The 22,294-nt window shown below is 42.6% G+C and overlaps 3 protein-coding genes across 3 annotated transcripts; all 3 read left to right on the plus strand.

The window, feature by feature from the left end:
• The first annotated feature begins 8,636 nt into the window (after positions 1-8,636).
• On the plus strand, positions 8,637-9,614 carry LOC132461382 (olfactory receptor 8G17-like). The gene has a single exon (XM_060056475.1). It carries the CDS (start codon positions 8,637-8,639, stop codon positions 9,612-9,614), a length of 978 nt encoding a protein of 325 aa, XP_059912458.1.
• Positions 9,615-11,416: 1,802 nt separating this feature from the next.
• On the plus strand, positions 11,417-13,251 carry LOC132461127 (olfactory receptor 52D1-like). Its single transcript, XM_060056171.1, has one exon. It carries the CDS (start codon positions 11,417-11,419, stop codon positions 12,353-12,355), a length of 939 nt encoding a protein of 312 aa, XP_059912154.1. The 3' UTR covers positions 12,356-13,251.
• A 7,626-nt stretch (positions 13,252-20,877) lies between these two features.
• Positions 20,878-21,932, plus strand: LOC132461128 (olfactory receptor 52D1-like). The gene has a single exon (XM_060056172.1). It carries the CDS (start codon positions 20,878-20,880, stop codon positions 21,814-21,816), a length of 939 nt encoding a protein of 312 aa, XP_059912155.1. The 3' UTR covers positions 21,817-21,932.
• The last annotated feature ends 362 nt before the right edge of the window (positions 21,933-22,294 follow it).

The raw sequence follows: 22,294 nt of genomic DNA on the forward strand, positions 1-22,294 counted from the left end.
GAGCGCGCAGGGGGAATTTTATGAATGGTGAATGTAGGAGATAACTTCCCCTGCTTAAAGTATTTTATTGCAGTTACACCCAACTAGGGCTGGGCGATATGGCTGAACACTGTATCACAATATAAGTGTTTCATATCGGTCGATATCGATAATTATCGATAATTTGTATGACCTATTTAAAATAAGGACCAGGAGAAAAATATACTTTTTTTTTTTTTTTTAATCTTAAAGGGGACCTATTATGCTTTTTCGACTCTTATGACCTATAAATGTTGTTATAATGATTGAGTCATTTTTAACCATACTTAAGTGTCAAATAATGACGTACATGCATTTCGACGTATTCCCTGCTGACAGTCTGGTGTGGCTGTGCAGAGCGCTAAACACTCGTGACAACGTTTGCGATTCATTTGTTCACATTTCCGGGAAATCATCTACGTAGAGGCACTCCTGCCGCGCCCCCATATGCCTGGTCAAATCTGCCCGCGCGCGTGCTTCAAGGAAGGTAACCAATCACAACTGAGTTGGGTTGGCAGGAGGGGGGCGGAGAAGGACGAAACCGAGCGTTGACAGAGAATGCTGAAAGCGCCCAGATGAGAGGAAGTGTTTCCCGAAAATCTACATTGTTTTTTGGTTGTAGGCAGACAATGGAAATGAATGTCAACAACACAGCCATGGAAAACACTCACGATACAAACTTAACAATTATCAATAATCAAGTCAAGTCAAGTCTATAATAAATAATAAAGTGCTTAACAAAAATTAAGTGTTACAAAAACATGTGCAAAGTGTAAAATGTAAACATATAGAAACATGAGACCCGAGAAGAACTATCCACTATATATTTTTTACTGCAAGTTTAGTGCAAAAAAGTTCACCCTCTGGTGAATAACATTTCTTTTTTTAAATATATGCAGTGTTTAGTAAACATAGAAGAAATTCAAGTAAAACTCCAGAGAGACATGTGGCCCCTCTAGTCACCCCAGTGGCCCCTTCAGTTACCCCAGTGACCCCTCCTGTGAGACAAGTAGTCCCTCCTGTGAGACAAACAGCAAAGGTTACTTGTTCACACTGCAACCTGCAATTATACTGGAAAAACTACAAGACACACATACGCCGAAAGCACGTATATTCTTTCGAGGTTGTTTCGAAAGAAAGACATTTGGCATGCCAGTGCATCGATCCAAAAAATTTTGTGTTTGCAGTTGAAAAGGCGTTTCATGGTCCAGCAACACCCATAGGGATGGGAATCGAGAACCGGTTCTTGTTCAGAACCGGTTCCAAGTCAACCGATTCCTTGGAATCGTTAGCAAGCCTGCTTAACGATTCCGCTTATCGGTTCCGGTCGCGGCAAATGCGTCGTGACGTCACACACACGCTGCTTTGATTTGGTTCAGAACGCAGCAAACATGTCGCCGCCGAGGAAGAATCGCATTGTGCGTTCAAACCAAACGTGACGGGGCGACAAGATCCCATACAAAGTGAACGTAGAGACGCGTATAAGGGCGAGTTTGTCGCGGGAGAAAACCGGCGACAAGTTTTTGTCGTGATGACAGCCAATCAGCGTTCAACAGCGTGATAACTGAGTGACATGTGTAACGTAACAGCCAATCAGCGTTCAGCCGTCAAACTCAGTGCAGTGCAGTCCGGGTGAACCGCGGAATGGAGGAGAAAGTGATTGTTGCAGTTTGCGACTCCCGGATCTCTATATATAATAGTATATAATATATTATATACTATATTATAATTGTATACATAATATCACGGCCAACAGCTCTGTTGCCTCCGGATGGCCGTAGCGTGGGGAGCTCTCATAGGGATTGGGCTTCTCGGGGTTTGTTTACCGGCATTGCTATGGTTTCCGGTCTTGTGTGTTCCAACGGTTTATTAGGTAGGCCCATCTAATAAATCTCTGTCTAATCAATGCTTCATTTTGTTTATGTCAGTTTAATTTTGTTACAAGTTTAATGCAAATGAGCACTGTTAGAATTCCAAAAGGCACAAGCTCTTACTTGGCTGTTTTCAGTCTGTGTTTTTAGTTGTATGGCACATAATGATGGCATTTGGGCTTAAAAAGCGATATATTTTTTCGTCTAGACCAGGGGTCGGCAACCTATGGCACGTGTGCCACGGTTGGCACGCCGCAGAATAAACACTGGCACGGCACCTCAGTGTTATTACGATACTCACTTTATCTGTCCCGTTTAAAAAATAAAATAAAAAAAAAAGCCGGCTTTTGTCTGCCGGCACTAGGACCCGGAGGACACCACTTATGTTGGAGTGTGGCCATTGGTCAGGTTGCAGCGGGAGAATTTCAGATCAAATTGTCTGAAATTCAAGCGCACTGTCCGCTGTCTTCGTGCTGACATAAATTAATGACAGAGCGTGATATTGTGAACAATGGCCACACCCGCTGCAGCTAAAACTAGGCCATTTCAGTGCTGCTGGACACAAGAGTTTGGTTTTGTATTTGTGAAGGACCGTGCTGTGTGCATTTTATGCTGTGAGAATGTTGTGTGCAGAACGTCAAGTGTTAAGCGTCATTTTGAGACGAACCACGAGAAGACCTTCAAAGACCAAGCAGACTAATTAGAGTCAATCAAACGTGCTGTGTCCAGATATGAAAAACAACCTTGCTCCTTCAAGGTTTTTACCACTGCTAAAGATCATGGGACAGAAGCAAGTTATCGCATTGCGCATTGCATTGCAAAGCATGGGAAGCCGTTTACAGATGGCGAATTTATTAAGGAGGTTAACAACGGAGCACTCTGAGGCATGTTTGCAACTCAAAGTAGGCCTAACTAACTACAAGCCACAGATCACAGAGCTCAGTCAAGCAAAGCAGGGCCAGGGATCACACTGACTGTCTGGTAGGCATCTGATAATTTGATGTTGCTTCAGCTAGTTTTAGTTCAAATGTGTAGCTATTTTTCAGTCTTTGAAATGTTGATATGGCTATTTTGTTAAGAATACAGATACTGTTATTGTTGAGAATCAAATTCCAGGTATATTGGGAAGGAAAATGTATTTTGTGGCATAATTTATCTTTGCGTTATTGTTGATAAAAGCCAGGGATCACACTGACTGTCTGGTAGGCATCTGATAATTTGATGTTGCCTCAGCCTACACTAGTTTTTGTTTAAATGTGTAGCTGTTTTTCAGTCTTTGAAATATTGATGTGGCTATTTTGTTAAGAATATAGATACTGTTATTGTTGAGAATAAAATTCCAGGTATATTGGAAAAAATAAAAAAATTGTGACATAATTTAACTTTGCGTTATTGTTGATAATGGCACACTAGATGAGAAGAAAATTTCAAACTGGCACTCCATGTCACAAAGGTTGCCGACCCCTGGTCTAGACCAATTGATTTGAAAATGTACAATTTCCTAATACTAGAAGCACTTCTGATCAGATATTAAAGAGATGTAATGCAAACAAACACATTTATACTTATTTTCTCACCCAATGAGAATCGATAAGGAATCGGATCGATAAGCAGAATCGGAATCGGAATCGTGAAATTCTTATCAATTCCCATCCCTAAACACCCATACATACACGTTATAAAAAAATCATGGGGACCTACACAGAAAATTGTATGTGAGTTGAACCAATGCCAACTGAATGCAGAATTTGCCGTACGATCCAGGATCTTACCCTTTAAATGTCATCATCTGAGGTCACTGTCATACTGCCCACGGTCAGAGGGCAAAGTTCCTGTTTTATCTGAGGAATCCTTAGTTGAGATGGTTCAAAACAAATGGTTTGGAGAGGAGCGGAAAGCAAGCCTCATACAGCGGCAAAAGGAGGCAGATGCTGAAGGTGTGCCCCTGTCTTTAGAGCTTACAGTTGGTGGACCACAAGCCAAATACCACATTTCTGTGTACGAGCCCAAGGTGTCCTACTATAGCAGGCTTCAAAGGACCATTATAGCCTTTGACAGCAAAATAAATAGTTGGCATTGTCCTTGCGCCAAACCAAAGCAGTCATGCGAACATAAAGCCATAGGTAAATGGCACCATTTTTAAACAAAAAGGCACTTGTTTAAGAGACTGAAGTCCACCGATTCAGAGGGAACCCTATACAACTGACTTCAGAGTAGGGCTGAACGATTATTTCCAAGATGATTATCACGATTATTTTGATAAATATTGATATCACGATTATTTATCACGATTATTCATTGAAAAAAAAAATCTTTAGAATTTCTACCACCCCCTAGTGGTAGGAGCCACACACTGTGCTCAGCGGCAAATTGCCGTCAGCCCCCCCCCCCCTTTTTCAGGCTTAGCGCTGCTGTGTGCAGGATGGACTCAGCAGCAGGTGTATAGGCATAGGCGTCTTGTACACTCACTTGAAAGTTCAAGATGCTCCAGACAAGGCACATCCTAGAGTCAATAGAGCCGGGCGAGTGGTTCACTACGATCTACTTTAATGATTCGTACTTCCACGTCCCAATTTATCAGGAACATCAGCCGTTCCTCCGTTTCGCCTTTCAGGGACAAGCCTATCAATTTCAGATCCTTCCATTTGGCCTCTCCCTGTCCCCAGGGGTGTTCACCAGGGTGGTGGCTGCTGCCTTGGCACCCCTTCAAAAGAGTTGTTTAAGGTTTATGCCCTACCTCTACGACTGGCTAGTATGTGCCCCATCCCGGCAGCATGTCGTAAAGGATACAGAGTCGATACTGGAATTATCCTTTTTAGGACTCTGCCTAAACTCTCTCACAATGAGGGCGTCTTTCACCCCTCAGAGAGCAGCCGGGATCCAGGCAGTCCCCTGCGATTTTCGCTGGGGCAGGCGTATAGAACTGCTTTAATTTTAGAGGATGCTGGGGTTAATATCTGCTTCAGTAATGTCGGTCCCACTGGGCCTTCTCAGGTCCCGACCCTTGCAGTGTTGACTGAATGCTTTCAACCTTCACCCACAGAGTCACATGCACAGGAAACTCTAGGTGACCCAATCATGCTAGCAAGCCTTGCTACCCTGGAGGGACGTCAGCTTGTTCACACAGGGACTTCCCCTGGGCAGGGTACCTTCCAGACGGATGCTAGTGTCCACAGATGCCTCTCAGACAGGCTGGGGAGCAGTCTGGGAGGGATGAATCGGTCGAATCGGCTGTCTATCACTTCAATCACCAGGGGGGCACAAGATCGCAGCGTTGCCTCAAGGCCGCCCAGGTACTCCTCTTTTGGGCATTCCCACGCCTCGCCGCACTTTGGGCAGTTTATATTCCTGGTGTTCTGAACCAGGCCGCAGATCTCCTCTCAAGGTCCGGAGCTCCTCCGGGAGAGTGGGGGCTGCACACGGAGGAGGTTGCAAGTTTGTGGCCACACTTTGGCGTAGCCCAGGTCGATGTCTTTGCGTCCAGGGAGACGACCCACTGCCAAATGTGGCTAGATGAACTGCCTCACGAGTGGCCGGAAGGATTATTATACGTCTTCCCTCCAATACCTTTGATCCCACTGGTGCTTAAAAGAATATGCCAAGAGGCCGGTGAGACATTGGTTTCCGGCTCTCCTGCGCCTTGTTCACAGCCAACCCTGCCCTCTGCCAGTCTGGGCAGACCTTCTCTCGCAAGTGGAGGGTCGAATTTGGCATCCCAGGCCAGCTGTCCTGCAGCTGTGGGCCTTGTCCCTCCTCAGCCTCAGCCCCAGGGGTTGAGTGAGGCTGTTCTGGAGACCATAAGCAATGCTAGGGAACCTTCCACTCGGGCAAACTACCAGCAGAGATGGAGGTTGTTCTCTTCATGGTGTCAAGACCGGGGTTTTGACCTAAAGACCTGCTCAGCGGCGGTGGTACTCCATATCCTCCAGTCCCTCTTGGACACTAGCAGGGCGGCCAGCACCCTAAGGGTCTATGCAGCCGCTATCTCTGCATTCCATGATTTTATGGGACCGAAGGCAGGTCCCATCTTGGGACCTGCCTTCGGTGTTGAGGTATTTGACCACAGCCCCGTACGAGCCATTGGGGCAATCTGATCTTAAGTTTTATACACAGAAGACAGTGTTTTTACTGGCCTTGTGCTCTACAAAGAGAGTGAGCTGCACGCATTCTCTGTGAGTACTGATTGCATGAAAATACAGCAGTGTCGCCTTCGCCGAATCCGTCTTTCCTCCCCAAAGTGCTAAACCGTCAGTCAATTAACATTGCTATTGAGCTGGAGGCATTTCACCCTAAGCCATCCTGTCCAACAGGGGTGGCACTACATACACTATGCCCAGTTAGGGCTTTTTGGGCCTATGTTGATCGTACACAGCAGCTGAGATATGCTCACACTCAGCTTTTTGTATGCTATGGAGCTAAGCAGTTGGGTCAACCAATCTCAAAACAACACTTGTCCAACTGGCTAGTGGACACTATTGCCCAAGCTTACTCTGAGCAGGGTTTCCCAGTCCCTGAGGGCCTGGTGGCTCACTCCACATGTAGCATGGCCACTTCATGGGCAGCTTTGAAAGGGGTTGCTCTTGGTGACGTTTGTGTGGCAGCATCCTGGAGTACTCCATGTATTTTCGCCAGATTGTACAGAATCAATGCAACATCCACCACGGTCGGCACCACTGTTCTCATGACGGCTGCCAATCAGACTAGTGAAGAGGGTTCCTCTGTTCCTTGCAAGACTTTTGGTACTAGTCATCCGTAGTAAGTAGATAGTGAGTTATGACCATAAATATGGATCTATGAGACCGAACGATGACCGTCACCCTCCTTTGTCACTCGGAACGAAACGAAGCGTTCCAGCCAAGGAGGAAGGGCCATGTCCTCGCATCCACTTAATGCAGCGGGAAATGCCTCCAGTCAGTCACATGTGACATTTTTGATATAAGGATCTCGCGACAGGTAGCTGAATGGCATCATTCGTAGTAAGACTGTGGTGACCGTCATCGTTCAGTCTCATAGATCTATAGTTCCCAGGTAAATTGTTTTGTTTTTGGCGTGAACTGGGTTACAGTGGCAAGGAAATTGACACATAAACTAAGGTGTGCCAGACAGAACAGCGCCTCCACAAGTTCCGCCGAGGCCAGGGACGGATTATGAGTCAGTGGGCCCCTGGGCCCAGATGGCGAGAAAAGGGCCCCCCCACCACCCGAGCCATTCTATTTGATTGAGAGGGCCCTTTCACGTATGAGGGATGAATTACACAACCCGTGGCATATGATTGAGGGGCCCTATTGAGACATATTGCATAACATAACCAATGTTAGATGGCTTCAGGGCCCCCTTAAGATATCAGTAGGTATAATGTTGTAGAGACAATACTGAAATGCTAGTGCAGAGGTTTGGGGTTCAGGCCCTCTTGGCCCCTGGGCCTTGGCCTTGTAGGCCCACCGCCCGTGCAGTAATCCATCCTTGGCCGAGGTAATGACCCCCTCATGTGTGAGGTTACTACTACGTTTACCAATGCACTGGGCACACGTAGCTACATTTTGGTGTGAGACTGGCTAGGTTATTTCATTTTTTTTCATTCTTAAACTCTCCCGCCTACTAACTGGAGGGGCTGAATTTGACACATTGAAACTTTGAAGAAGTGGGTCATATGGATAATAATAAAATAAAATAGACAATAGGCAAACTATTTGCTAAACATAAAGTACATGTAAACTAACAACATGCCTGTAACCACAATGCATTTCAACTATCAAAGTTTGTTCCAGAAAAGCCAACTATGAACTATGAAGAATATCAGTAAATGTTAATCATGAGGCTATCTGGTGACTTACACTTCGATGAGGGTGCATACAACTCTCAATGACAAGGAACCCTGGGGCAGGGAAAAACTGAATTGGGTGGGGAAGGAGCTGATGGAGAGGCCCAGCTAGAGGAGAAGGAGGACTATTTATGTGATGTGTTATATGGACACATATGTGTTATGTGTCTGCAATAAAGCTTTATTATGATTACAGCCAGGGCCGACAGACTGCGGGGGAAAGTGATGCAGTTGTGGGGGGGCCCAAGGCAGAGGGGGGGCCCATGGCAATAAAATAAATAAATATATATATATAATTTTTTTTTAATTATCTACCAGCCCACAGTGTTAGGAGTCGCACACGGCCACGTCTCCCCCCCCCCCCCCCGTCAACAATTGCTCTCTACCCCCCCCCCCCCCCCCGTCAACAATTGTTCTCTACCCCCCCCCCCCCCCCCCCCGTCAACAATTCAGCGCAGGGGGGCCCATCAGTCCCTCTTGTATAGGGGCCCAGGATTTGGTGCAACGGCCCTGATTACAGCAGAACAATGTCACAAAGAGGTGGAGCAGCAAGCGGAAAATCCCTGGGGTTAACTGACCATGTTGGTGCCAAGCTTGATACTATGGTGTGAACTGGGTGACTCACACAGCATATGACTTTAAAAACCCTCCCCTATAAATCATCACATAAGTGATGTACTTGTACAGTGCTTGATTTTGAGGCACACTGGTATTTCTAGAACATGATTGAAGAAAGCATAGTCTAGGGAAATGCTTGAAAAAGAGGCACAGTGTCTTCTATAGTTTACTATAACACTAACCAGATGTTTTTATCCTAAATAAGATTTTTTTTTTGTTACGTCAAACAGTGACAATATTGTGACATCGGAAAATATCTGAAGTTACCGTTGTATTTATTTGCAATATATATGTATTTGATTTCAGCGATGGGAAACGAATCATACAACAGCCTTACCCTTCAGATAGAAGGGTTGAAGGTTACAGAGCAATCTGTATACCCTGTTTTTGCCTTTTTACTAATTTTCTATTTATTAATCATTATTATGAATGTGGGTATTTTAGTGCTCGTTGGCATTGAAAGGAGCCTACACCAGCCTATGTATCTGCTTTTCTGTAACCTGCCAATCAACGACATCATAGGAAGCTCAGTTTTGGTGCCAAGGCTTCTCGCTGACATCTTGACGCCTCCTTCGGAACGCTTCATCGACTACTACGAGTGTGTGGTCCAAGCATTCTTCTCACACTTGTTTGGCACCACTTCTCACACCATTTTGATGATCATGGCCTATGACAGATATGTGGCTATCTGTTATCCTCTGCGCTATGCTCTTATTATGAATAACAAAATGGTGATCAAGTTGATTTTCTCTGCCTGGGGTGTGGCTGTTGTGCTGGTGGCCATCCTGATCGGGCTGACTGTCAGACTGAACACATGCAGAACCTTGATTACACATCCTTACTGTGACAATGCCTCACTGTTTAAGCTCTCCTGTGAGAGCGTTTTCATTAACAATGCCTATGGCCTGACATTTACTGTGGTGCTTTTGACATCTTCTATCGGCGGGGTGTTCCTTACTTATGTAAAGATCACAGCTGTCTGTCTGACCAGTAAAAACAAAGCTCTGAACAGTAAAGCTCTAAAGACTTGTAGCACACACCTTTCAGTGTACCTTATAGTGATTTTATGCGGAATGTTAACTATTCTGATGCATCGCTTTCCTCAGTACTCAGATTACAGGAAGCTGTCCGCCATTATGTTTCACATAGTTCCAAGTGGCCTCAACCCCATCATATATGGTGTACAGTCCAAAGAGATACGAAAGCTCCTTTCAAAAATGTTTTTGTCTAAAAACGTTTTACCTTTAATTAAGGGTGGAGCTGTTTATGATTCTAAAGATCACTAGGATGATAAACGGTTTATGTTGATGGTACTGAAGATAATGTTTACTGCCATAAATGGAATTACTTTTCATTTTTATATGTTTTTAGGTGGGCTCGATGATCATTAAACAGAATAATGAAATCCAATATTCAGGATTATATCCAAGTAATATCACGTTATATCTCAAAGTTGCTGTTGTTGTTTTGTAAAGCCATTTATTTGTAATTATTTCTACATTGTGAGGGTGAATGAGAAATGCATGGAAAATAAATACATGAACATATACAATGCTTTCAATGAATAATTTCATTTATATGTTAATATATTTGAAGAACCTCAAGACTCTGGCTGGTTTTTATCTTTTGTTTTTTTATTTTATCTTTCTTTATTAATTATTCTCTACAAATTTTAGAGACCCTAATCCCTCCACAATGTTTCACCTAGAGACTCCTTTTAAAATGTTCACATGAGCTTGGACTTGCACAATACCATTCAATTTTTTAAAATATTTTAAAAAAGTAGCAAAAGTAGCATGCCCATGGCATGCTACTTTATGGATGATTTTATATCGGTGTTAGTTGGCCCCTAATACAGTATTTGAAGACGATCAAGAAATTCATCTCTTGTGCAGAATTACAGCCACTACGAGCAGTCCCACAACGAGCCTTCGTGCCATTTGTGGGCTAGTGTTTACAGTGGATGAATTGCAATGGCTCGGATTCATAATATCATCCGGAGGCGCACACAGCTTTTGGCCTTGTTCTGTAAACATTCTAGAACACTCCGGGTGCTCCGGCGGGAGTCCAGGAGCTTTATGATGTAAATAATATAATATAATATATAGATTTCTATAGAATATAATATATATTTCATCATGGCCAAAAGCTGTGTGTGCCTCCGGATAATATTATGAATCTCAAACGACTGCGTCGGGTTCTCCGTTCTTCCAGGTCAATCTGAAGTAGGCTACAGACTGAGCAGCGACATGGAGTAGAAAGGGATTGTTGCCGTTTGCGGTCTCTCTGTACTTCCAAAATGAAACCCGTAGTGGGAATTATTTCAGCCATGACTGAGAAGGAATTTGGGGAAAGGAACTTTGGATTTGACTACCTGAAGTCCAGAGGGTTAGGGTTAGGGTTAGAAAAAAAAACAAAAAAGGTTTTGCTATTGAGCTGTGTGCTAGTTAACACCACCACAGCAGTCACAAACCGGCAGCCCTTCCCCAGAATGAAAAAAAAACTATTATATGGTATTCCTATTTAATCTTGTTATATCAAGGCTTTGTAGTTCACATATAATATTCATACATTCATGAGAAATTCCAAAGAAGGAGGAGTTTGTCAACTTTTGCCATTCCAGCTCTCCTGTCGATGTGAAATAGAGTTGTGTCAGACATTATTGGCTCCAAGTGCTCCCAAGATAATAGCATTATATTCATATAAGTCATGACCGAGGTGTTGATAGTTATTTAAAGACAGCTACTGACTTTAAGGCAATGACAAAGACTAATTAGGCAGAAACAACGCAAAAAAACAAAGAGGTACTTTCAAATAACTCATCAATGGCTGGTCATTTCTATTTTGATTAAACTGTGATTCAAAATGTTTCTGAAATAATGCTGAACTTGATGAAAACTGACGATTATTTGGATAATTTCTGTACTTGTGAAATATGTTTTAATTTAAGTAAAAAACATATATTTTGTTCCTTGTACTTACTTCACTTAAATATTTATACTTTTGTTCATGAGAAGAGCAAATGTCTACTATGTTGCTTTATAACTAACAGTTCTCTCTCACTTCTTTCTTCGTTCAATTTAGTTCAATGGAAAACTACACCTACAACAGCTTCACACTTCAGGTGGAGGGGTTAAAGGTTACACAGCAATCAATGTACCCTGTTTTTCTATTTTTTCTTGTATCCTATCTTTTTATCATGTTTGCCAATGTTGGCATGTTGGTCATTATCTGCATTGAAAGGAGCCTACACCAGCCTATGTATCTGCTTTTCTGTAATCTGCCAGTCAATGACATCTTAGGAATCTCCATCATGATGCCGAGGATGCTTGCAGACATATTGGTGCCTCCTTCTGAACGCTTCATCAGTTACTATGAGTGTGTGGTCCAAGCCTTTACCACACATATGTTTGCCACAGCCGCTCACACAGTTCTGATGATCATGGCCTTTGACAGATATGTAGCTATATGTAACCCTTTGCGGTATACTACTATTATGAACAACAAAATGGTGATCAAGCTGACTGCCTCTGCCTGGGGGGTGACCTTTGTGCTGGTAGCTGTTTTGCTTGGCCTCACCATCAGACTGAACAGATGCAGAACCTTGATCAGAAATCCTTACTGTGACAATGCCTCACTGTTTAAACTCTCCTGCGAGAGTGTGTTAATTAACAATCTATATGGATTCACATTTAGTGTAGTGCTCTTGTCATCTTCTATAGGCAGTATGGTCCTTACATATGCAAGTATTGCAGCAGTCTGTCTGACTAGTAAGAACAAAGCTTTGAACAGTAAAGCTCTAAAGACTTGCAGCACTCATCTCTTTGTATACCTCATCATGCTTTTAAGTGGAATCTTGATTATTATTCTGCATCGCTTCCCTCAGTATGCAGACTCTAGAAATGTTATTATAATTCTATATAACATCATCCCTGGAAGCCTAAACCCCCTTATCTATGGAATGCAGTCCAAAGAGATCCGTTCATTCTTGTCAAACCAGTTCCATACTGGAAAGGTGTTTCCATAATTATTTGGGGTTTCGATTTTTAAGTGGCAGATTTATGGGCACAGAATATTTTCACCCAACTTTCATGAAGACAATTACGTGAATGAAAACAACAATATTCATGCATCACAAATAATTAATTGTGCATACAATAACATAATTGTTATAATGAGCTGTGAAAGCTATTGAAGTAGCATATAGGTTATCTTGTTCATAAATATAAAATAAAATATAAACCCAGCGAAAATAAAGGTTACAATAAACAACAATGCAGCAAAAATTTTTTTTTTTTTACACATTTAAACACAACACACCTAGCCCATGCGACTCCCATCAGAAGTGCATAACAGCAGTTTGCAAATTATTCACACGCCACTCTTTATAACCCAAAGAATCAAAAAACATGAGCATAAGATAAGATGGATCAGAACTTTATTTCATCCCATATATGAGAATAAAATATTCAATAATAAAAAAAAGTATCTAGCAATACAAAAAAAAAAGAGCCTTTAAGGTCTTAAAGGAGGCAAACTGTATTTTCCCCAGAATCATTCGATTTTAGTGTGGCTGTAACTAATCCATTGATTGGGCCCTTTTTCCGTGTTATTTTTCTTATGGGGCTTTCTGCTGTGTTAAAGGGGTGACTGAGTGGTATAATAGCCATTGCTGTGAGTAGGTTAGTGTGATTTCTGTTGAACATTTTTGATTTGGTTTGAGTTTGATCGTGTATACTGGTGGTTTATTCATAATTTCTGTTTTTCGTGACGTTTTCAAATTTGTACACATAACTCTACACTAACCTCCCTGATATTGACGTCCAGCTCCAAATTGTTAATTGTGTAACTGTGTTTTTGTTTGTCCATTGGACGTTGATGTGATTCCTGTCCTAACAGTACAATTTACTCCATACCTCCTTTATTGTGACCTGAGCTTAGCCCTTCTTTTGAGACCCCCTTGCTGCCATTTCGCTAAATATAGACACGCCTTTTATGTCAAGCATTGTCCATAAAGTCTATAGTTTTGGTATAGCAGTCTCTGGTTTCAGTTTATTAAGGGTCTTGTGCATTTAATGTCACAGCTTAATGGCTGCTGAATATTACAACTATAAGCCGACTTGTCGATGTATTTTATCTGATTGGTCTATAAAGGTGCGAACACACCAAGCGCGTACCTCGCGTACCATGTACGCGCGTAACGCAGCTAAAATGTTGCTTGACCATTTTGTGTCAAAAATGGTCAGATACGCGCGTACGCATACACGCGTAGATGAGACCGCCCAAAACTTCCCCCCCCCCCCAGCCTGTGGCTGCGCTGGATTTAGGAGTCCGAGGAAGGAAACCCAAACGCCGCCGTGTTTGGGTGGATGATAGAGCTTGGATCGGGTTAGATTAAATAATCTCGGATATAAATAACAATAATCGGGTTAAATAACTTCACATGGTGTGTCTGGTGTGTTTCCAGCATTCGTAGTGTTGATCAGCAGAGAAATAGTCCGCCAAGACGTTGAGGTTGCTTAGCAATCAGAGACTCTGTCCATGCAAGTGAACGGAGCGTTCACTCTTCGTTATAACTATCAAACCAAACATCCTTCACATTCACCGAGCTAACATTATGAGAGTAAAATGCACATTTCTCGCTAGAAATGTTTCCATAAACGCATTTAATGGCGTAACTATGTTACTATTTCCACCCAGAATAAAGAAAGTTGCCGGCCGTGGCTGCCATGGACATGGCTGCTCTGGAGTCCGAGGTAGGAAACCCAAACGCCGCCGTGTTTGGGTGATAGAGTTTAGATCGGGTTAGATTAAATAATCTCGGATATAAATAACAATAATCGGGTTAAATAACTTCACATGGTGTGTCTGGTGTGTTTCCAGCATTCGTAGTGTTGATCAGCAGATATATAGTCCGCCAAGACGTTGAGGTTGCTGAGTAACCAGAGACTCTGTCCATGCAAGTGAACGGAGCGTTCCCTCTTCGTCATAACTATCAAACCAAACATCCTTCACATTCACCGAGCGAACATTATGAAAGTAAAATGCACATTTCTCGCTAAAAATGTTTCCATAAAAGCATTTAATGGCGTAACTATGTTACTATTTCCACACAGAATAAAGAAAGATGTCGGCCGTATGCTTCTGTCCAAGCTCACTACTCTCTGCCAGTGACGTCGGGTCAAGCTCAACGCTGATTGGCTATTGCGGCGCGTATGAGCGTAAAAAGTTCAATTTGGACTCCTCGCGTACGCGCGTATGTGTACGCGCGTATGTGTACGCGCGTATGTGTACGCGCGTATGTGTACGCGCGTATGTGTACGCGCGTACACATACGCGCCTCATACGCCCCTACAGCGAGTAAAATGTTGCTTGGTACGCATGATACGCGTGTACGCACCTCATACGCGCGTAAACCAATGCTTCCCTATGGAAAAATTGCCGATTTTATACGCGTGGTACGCAGGTAACGCGTTTGGTGTGGCCGTACCTTAAGACCAACTAGAGTGAAGCCAATCAAATTGATATAGAGTTTTGTGTTCAACACCAAATGACAAGCCACTGCAAAATCCTCCTGGAAAACTGGGTAAGGGTCGAAGTGGATCCACTGTGGGAAAGGCACTCGCAGGCAAGGCCGGATCTATCATATGGGCTAGTGCCCAGGGGGCCCGGATTTCGAAAGGGGTTCTGGCTTAACACAATGGCATCATACCGAGGATAGCGTCTCTTGTTTTCCATGTCACATCACTATTTCAGAGCGTAACATCAGTTGAAAATCCAATTCATATTTAAGATAAAAAATATATATTCAAACTGCATAAGCAGCTATTGAGCTATGTGATATTTTTGTAAACACCACCACAGCAGAGCTATGCTTCTATACATTTCACTTTAGATGTAGTTCCCTGACAGGTGTAATTATTGTTACTTGTTTAACGTGTGGGGGTCTCAATCTACCCATGCCAGACCCTAAATGTTGGCGCATTAACCTATTTTATACAGACTCTTAAAAACAATGTATGACTGTGCAACGGCGAAAGCATTTGACTATTGAATGATGAATCCTGCTAGCCTCGAAATTCAGACCCACATCTAGAATGTTGTAGAGTCTGGCAATGAATAATGAAAATGGTCCAACTCGTCACCCTGTGTATTCTTCTAATTGTTCGTAGTCTATGACCAATCAGAAGAATACACAGGGTGACAATTCCAGAGCCCCATACATACGCTAAGCGACCAGTGGAGCTAACCGATAGATAAGACTTCGCCATATCCGGTCTGTAGAACAGCAAATTTGTCATACATGCGAAGGAAAGCTTTGAGCGTCTTCTTCTGTTTCGCATTAAGAGGAAAAGCAGAGTCTAACTCTTATATTGTAGCTGCCAAAGCCGTTTCTAACAACTGGTGTTCATCTGTAGCCATCTTGTAATGTTACTGACTGATTCCGGACCAATTCCGGCGCAGATCTGTTGTAATCTGTTAAGGTGCGGCCACACCCGACGCGTATCTCGCGTACTTCGCGTATGAAATCGCCATTTTTTCCATCGGGAACCATTGGTTTACGCGCGTATTACGCGTATTACGCGTAATACGCGTATAAGCAACATTTTACGCGCGTATTGCGCGTATGAGGCGCGTATATTTACGCGCTATACGCGCGTATTGCGCGTATTGCGCGTATATCGCGTACATTTCAAGAGTTCAAAAAATTGAACTTTTTACGCTCATACGCATGACGATTAGCGGTGTTGCCCAATCAGCGTTGAGCTTGACCCGACGTCACTGGCAGAGAGTAGTGAGCTTGGACAGAAGCATACGGCCGACATCTTTCTTTATTCTGTGTGGAAATAGTAACATAGTTACGCCATTAAATGCTTTTATGGAAACATTTCTAGCGAGAAATGTGCATTTTACTTTCATAATGTTCGCTCGGTGAATGTGAAGGATGTTTGGTTTGATAGTTATGACGAAGAGGGAACGCTCCGTTCACTTGCATGGACAGAGTCTCTGGTTACTAAGCAACCTCAACGTCTTGGCAGACTATTTCTCTGCTGATCAACACTACAGACACTACACGAACAGAAATGGAGGTGGATCAAAATATCATCGTCGCCGTGTGCGGCCGTCCTGTCCTGTACGACACCACGATGGTGTCGTACAGGGACAGGAACAAAACAGAGAGGGCGTGGGCAGGGGCGGATCTAGCCATTTTGGGGCCCTAGGCAAAATATAGACATGGGACCCTCATTTTTGAAACACGTACACAAAACAAATAACCATCCCAATACTCTTAGAATCGCAATAAACCCATAGTGCACTGCCACTCAACTCTCCACAGTAAAATCAGTTTCAGATTTCTCCAGCCTTTGCCAAAATTACATGTTTATTACTCAAACGAGAGAGAGAGAGAGAGAGAGAGAGAGAGAGAGAGAGAGAGAGAGAGAGAGAGAGAGAGAGATTAGAATTTCCATTCTCTGCCAGAGATACAAAATGATCTTGCACTTAACAGAACTAAAATACAAAATGGATATGAGTCTATGAAAACCACCATTTACATTTAAACAGGACCAATGAAAAGATTTTGTGTGTGGACAGGAATAACAGTGGCTGTGTGTGTGAGTGAGAGACAGGCAAAGCAGTGGTTCAGTGTGAGTGAGTGAGTGAGTGAGTGACAGGAGAGAGAGAGAGAGAGAGAGAGAGAGAGAGAGAGAGAGAGAGAGAGAGAGAGAGAGAGAGAGAGAGAGAGAGAGAGAGAGGGGGGGGGTGTTTAGGTGTGCAAGTGGTTAAGTTCTCCATCTTCAAATGTCCATTTTCCCTGTTGCCTTCACCATTTCATGTGAGTAAAACTGTGTGTGTGTGTGTGTGTGTGTGTGTGTGTGTGTGTGTGTGTGTGTGTGTGTGTGTGTGTGTGTGTGTGTGTGTGTGTGTGAGAGTGAGTGAGTGAGTGAGTGAGTGAGTGAGTGAGTGAGTGAGTGAGTGAGTGAGTGAGTGAGTGAGTGAGTGAGTGAGTGAGTGAGTGAGTGAGTGAGTGAGTGAGTGAGTGAGTGAGTGAGTGAGTGAGTGAGTGAGTGAGTGAGTGAGTGAGTGAGTGAGTGAGTGAGTGAGTGAGTGAGTGAGTGAGTGAGTGAGTGAGTGAGTGAGTGAGTGAGTGAGTGAGTGAGTGAGTGAGTGAGTGAGTGAGTGAGTGAGTGAGTGAGTGAGTGAGTGAGTGAGTGAGTGAGTGAGTGAGTGAGTGAGTGAGTGAGTGAGTGAGTGAGTGAGTGAGTGAGTGAGTGAGTGAGTGAGTGAGTGAGTGAGTGAGTGAGTGAGTGAGTGAGTGAGTGAGTGAGTGAGTGAGTGAGTGAGTGAGTGAGTGAGTGAGTGAGTGAGTGAGTGAGTGAGTGAGTGAGTGAGTGAGTGAGTGAGTGAGTGAGTGAGTGAGTGAGTGAGTGAGTGAGTGAGTGAGTGAGTGAGTGAGTGAGTGAGTGAGTGAGTGAGTGAGTGAGTGAGTGAGTGAGTGAGTGAGTGAGTGAGTGAGTGAGTGAGTGAGTGAGTGAGTGAGTGAGTGAGTGAGTGAGTGAGTGAGTGAGTGAGTGAGTGAGTGAGTGAGTGAGTGAGTGAGTGTGTCTGAGTGGCAAAGCTCTGTGTGTGTGTGTGTGTGTGTGTGTGTGTGAGACAGAAAGCATTTGTAAACACAAAGTCCTACTGTTGTCGTCTTCTCAAAAGTCTTCATATCAGAGAAAAGTGGTGAGCAGCAGTATAGAACCCCAACAGCAGAGCCTGTCGCAAGTTCAGCAGCGGCTGCTATGGCAGCAGCAGGTGTAAAAAATGAAGTCAATTTCGGCAGTGTATCTGCAATTCTTTTCTTCTCAGCTTTTTGTTTTCGTTTAGCACAACCACTATCATAATTCCGCCGCTTCATTTTCACCGAGTCGCATCCCTCTGCTTTGGTTTGAAGTACGTTATTTCGCGCTGCGCGCGTTACTACGTAATCATATTCTGGACTAGTCCAATGCACAATGGAGGGGGGCATGTGTGCTGGAAAATTATTATTTAGGCATTAGTTTGGCGTTATGTTGATATTTTTGTTATTTTTTTCTACTAGAAATGTGTTGTTGTTTTTTTACTTTGCATAAGTAATGGCTGGGGGGGTCAGATTTGGGGGCCCCTAATAAAGACAGATTTGGTTGGGGCCCTAGGCACTTGCCTAGGTTTGCCTAATGGAAGATCCGCTTCTGGGCGTGGGTCGACGTGGCAGAGGATATTGGCGTTCCTGGTAAGATCAGTGAATAATGTGTGTGTGTATTTTGCTTGGCTTCAGCTATCGGTGTGTGTGGGTTGTGTGACGTAGGCGCGTATTGCACGTATTGCGCGTATTGCGCGTATGCGACCATTTTTGACACAAAATGGTCAAGCAACATTTTACGCGCGTATCTCGCGTAAAAAGTATGCGAGATACGCGTCTGGTGTGGCCGCACCTTTAGGCTCGCTGTTGGCCCGCCTATATCAGATGCACCGATTTGATTGGTTAATGTTCGGATCAAGGGGAATCGGGGAACGATGTGCCATTCATGTGTCCTGGTAATAACGAGAAGCCTCATCAGTGATTACGCTCATGCTAACGCTTGTTACCGACAGCAACCGTTTGTGCACTATGTTCGGAATCTAAAAGTTCTTCTTCGTCAGCGGAATATATCACACCAACAAGATTACCGCCCCCATCTGTTGGGCGGCGAACATAGGTTCTGTGTATGTAGCCTATCCCCTACTGTCCTTTTGCTTTTATTTATGAGAAGCACATTGTAATGCCACTGTATGGGAGGCTACATTTGCCCTCATCTAGAGCTGGTTTACCAGTATACAACGCTCAAAATTTTGGCCTTGCGTGCCGCCATGTTCATGAGCGTCACTTGTAAATAATAAGTCAACAGCTGGGCAACTCTGTTTGCAAAATCTGGCCTCAGTTGCCGAAAGGAAGTAGAATCATCAGAGCACGATGAGGTGTCGGTCGTGAGAACTTTCCAACTTCGCAAAGTTTTCCCCATAATCTGAACGGGCCATAAGTATTATACTCATTCCCAGAGTGATTCGCTGAGCAAATTCAAATTGTTCTCTCGCGAGAACTCTGGATATCCAAAACTATGTCAAAATACATAACAACACAACACAAACATTTATTTGTAAGAAACTATTTTCAATGATTAAGTAAATGAGGGCCCAGGGGCCCTTGTAGTAAACGTTGCAGCATTGCTGGCAGGTAAAAGTTTTATTGTCACATTTGATGGAGTGAGAGACTATTTGTACAGAGACAAATAGTTCAGTGAAGTTCTGTAGAATAAACAATAACAACAGAAAAAAAGACAGAAATAAGGAAAATACACTAAGCAAAATGATAGAATGTAGAACAAAAACAACAAACAGAACAAGCAACATTGGCAAGATTTCCTTAACAAGAGGCGATAAGCTACAAGAGGCAATGGTTAATCGTGGTTTTAGAACAGCTTTGGAAGCAGAGTTAGGCTCAATCCCGTCACATCCCTTGGCCCAAAACCTTAACCCTACCCCTACCCCTTAACCCTACCCCTCAACCCTACCCCTACGAAATTGGACAAAATCCCTTAAAGACCAAGTTACAGTATGTCATTGTCGTTGACAGGGTTTGATTTTTAATTGAATTACAATTTTTGATCTTTTGATACAATATCTTTCTCTGGAATTTTACTGTATAGTTTGAATGTCTTAGAAACGTAACCTTACCCACATGGAAAAACACGGTATGATTAAATAAGAATATTATTCATGCCCACAATCTGTTAGAAATTGCAATATTACACTTTATTTTATTATTTTTATCGAACATTATAAACGATCAACATAATATACAAAACCAGAATAAACATAGAACTTGTGGTAGTGTGTCATCCATGTAAAACATAAGTATCAAACAAACAAGAAACAGTGATATAATGGAACTAATATTGCACAGTACAAAAAGGCATCAATCATCACATTTTATCAATGATGATTTATCAAAAGTCCCTAGGCTTACCCTAGCCCTTTGGTAGTTCAAGTAGGTCAAGATGTGGGCAAACAAACAAGTATATTACGTCTGGGCCATGTATGGCCAATAGGATGGTGGCCCACAGACCGGGGAGTTGTGTCAGAATATCATTGGTGCAGTGCTCCCAAGACAGAGGTCTTGATAGTAATTTAAAGAAGGCTAATGCCAAGGAAGGAAAGGAAATCACAAAGACTAATTAGGCAGAAGAAACGTGCCAAAAGACAGAGGTACTTTCACATTACTTACCTAGTCATTTTATTTTGATCTTTCATTGGCGAACGCAATGAAAAATGTAATGAATGTCTGGAAAAAATCATTTGGGGAATTTCTCTGCTGCTCATATGCATATATAATATATATATTTTGTTAGATGTACTAATGTATTTACTTCACTGTCATATTTATATTACTGCTCAAAATTGCATTTTAAAATATTAATACAAATTTCCATTATGTCGCTTAATAGATAAATGTTCTCTCTCAATTCTTTCTTCCTTTGATTTAGTTCAATGGAAAACTACACCTACAACAGCTTCTCACTTCAGGTGGAGGGGTTAAAGGTTACAGAGCAATCGGTGTACCCTGTTTTTATATTTCTTCTTGTATCCTATCTTTTTATCATGTTTGCCAATGCTGGAATGGTGGTGTTAGTCTGCATTGAAAAGAGTCTTCACAATCCTATGTATCTTCTTTTCTGTAATCTGACATTCAACGACATCCTAGGTAACTCCATCATGGTGCCAAGGCTTCTTGCAGACATTCTGGTGCCTCCTTCTGAACGCATAATTAGCTACTACGAGTGTGTGGTCCAAGCCTTTACCACACATGTGTTTGCCACAGCCTCTCACACAGTTCTGATGATCATGGCCTTTGACAGATATGTAGCTATATGTAACCCTTTGCGGTATACTACTATTATGAACAACAAAATGGTGATCAAGCTGTCTGCCTCTGCCTGGGGGGTGGCAATTGTGCTCGTGGCTGTTTTGCTTGGGCTCACCATCAGACTGAACAGATGCAGAACCTTGATCACAAATCCTTACTGTGACAATGCCTCACTGTTTAAACTATCCTGTGAGAGCGTTTTCATTAACAATCTATATGGACTGTCATTTACTGTGGTGCTCTTGTCATCTTCTATAGGCAGTATGGTCCTTACTTATACAATGATTACAGCAGTATGTCTGACTAGTAAGAACAAAGCTTTGAACAGTAAAGCTCTTAAGACTTGCAGCACTCATCTCTTTGTATACCTCATCATGCTTTTAAGTGGTTTCTTGATTATTCTAATGCATCGCTTCCCTCAGTATTCAGACGATAGAAAACTTTGTGCAATTCTAATTCACATCATCCCTTCAAGCCTGAACCCCATCATCTATGGAATACAGTCCAAAGAGATCCGTGTATTCTTGTCAAACCAGTTCCACACCAGAAAGGTTTTTCAATAATTGTTTTAAAAATTTAATATCAAAACTTTGAAGATATATATGACTGAATTTGCAGATTTAAGTGCACAGAACATTTTTACAAAGTTTAGATGAAGACATTCATTAAAAGCAATGAGAATAATGATCATGTTTTTGTTCTCACAATTATTGTATTACAATACCATATACACATCATGCACCATGTATTATGATACCATATCTGAGCTATTTTCATTTATTTGTTTTAAAGTTTTCAGCACAAATGCATAATTTTTATTGTGATTACTAATTGTGAACGGTTTTGCCATTAGTAACATTAAGGTTTTCTTGTTCATATCAATATCAAATAAAATGTAATCCCAGTCAAAATAAGTATATGTTAAAATTTACAATCAAGCGCTATCACATCACCTGGGTAACAAAGTAACATGTATAATGAATAGCAGAGTTTTGGGCTAAGATATATTTTGAGTATTGGCCTCTAAGATGTTCTTATGGA

Source organism: Gadus macrocephalus, chromosome 7 (assembly GCF_031168955.1).
Source record: "Gadus macrocephalus chromosome 7, ASM3116895v1".
In the NCBI taxonomy this organism is placed as follows: domain Eukaryota; kingdom Metazoa; phylum Chordata; class Actinopteri; order Gadiformes; family Gadidae; genus Gadus; species Gadus macrocephalus.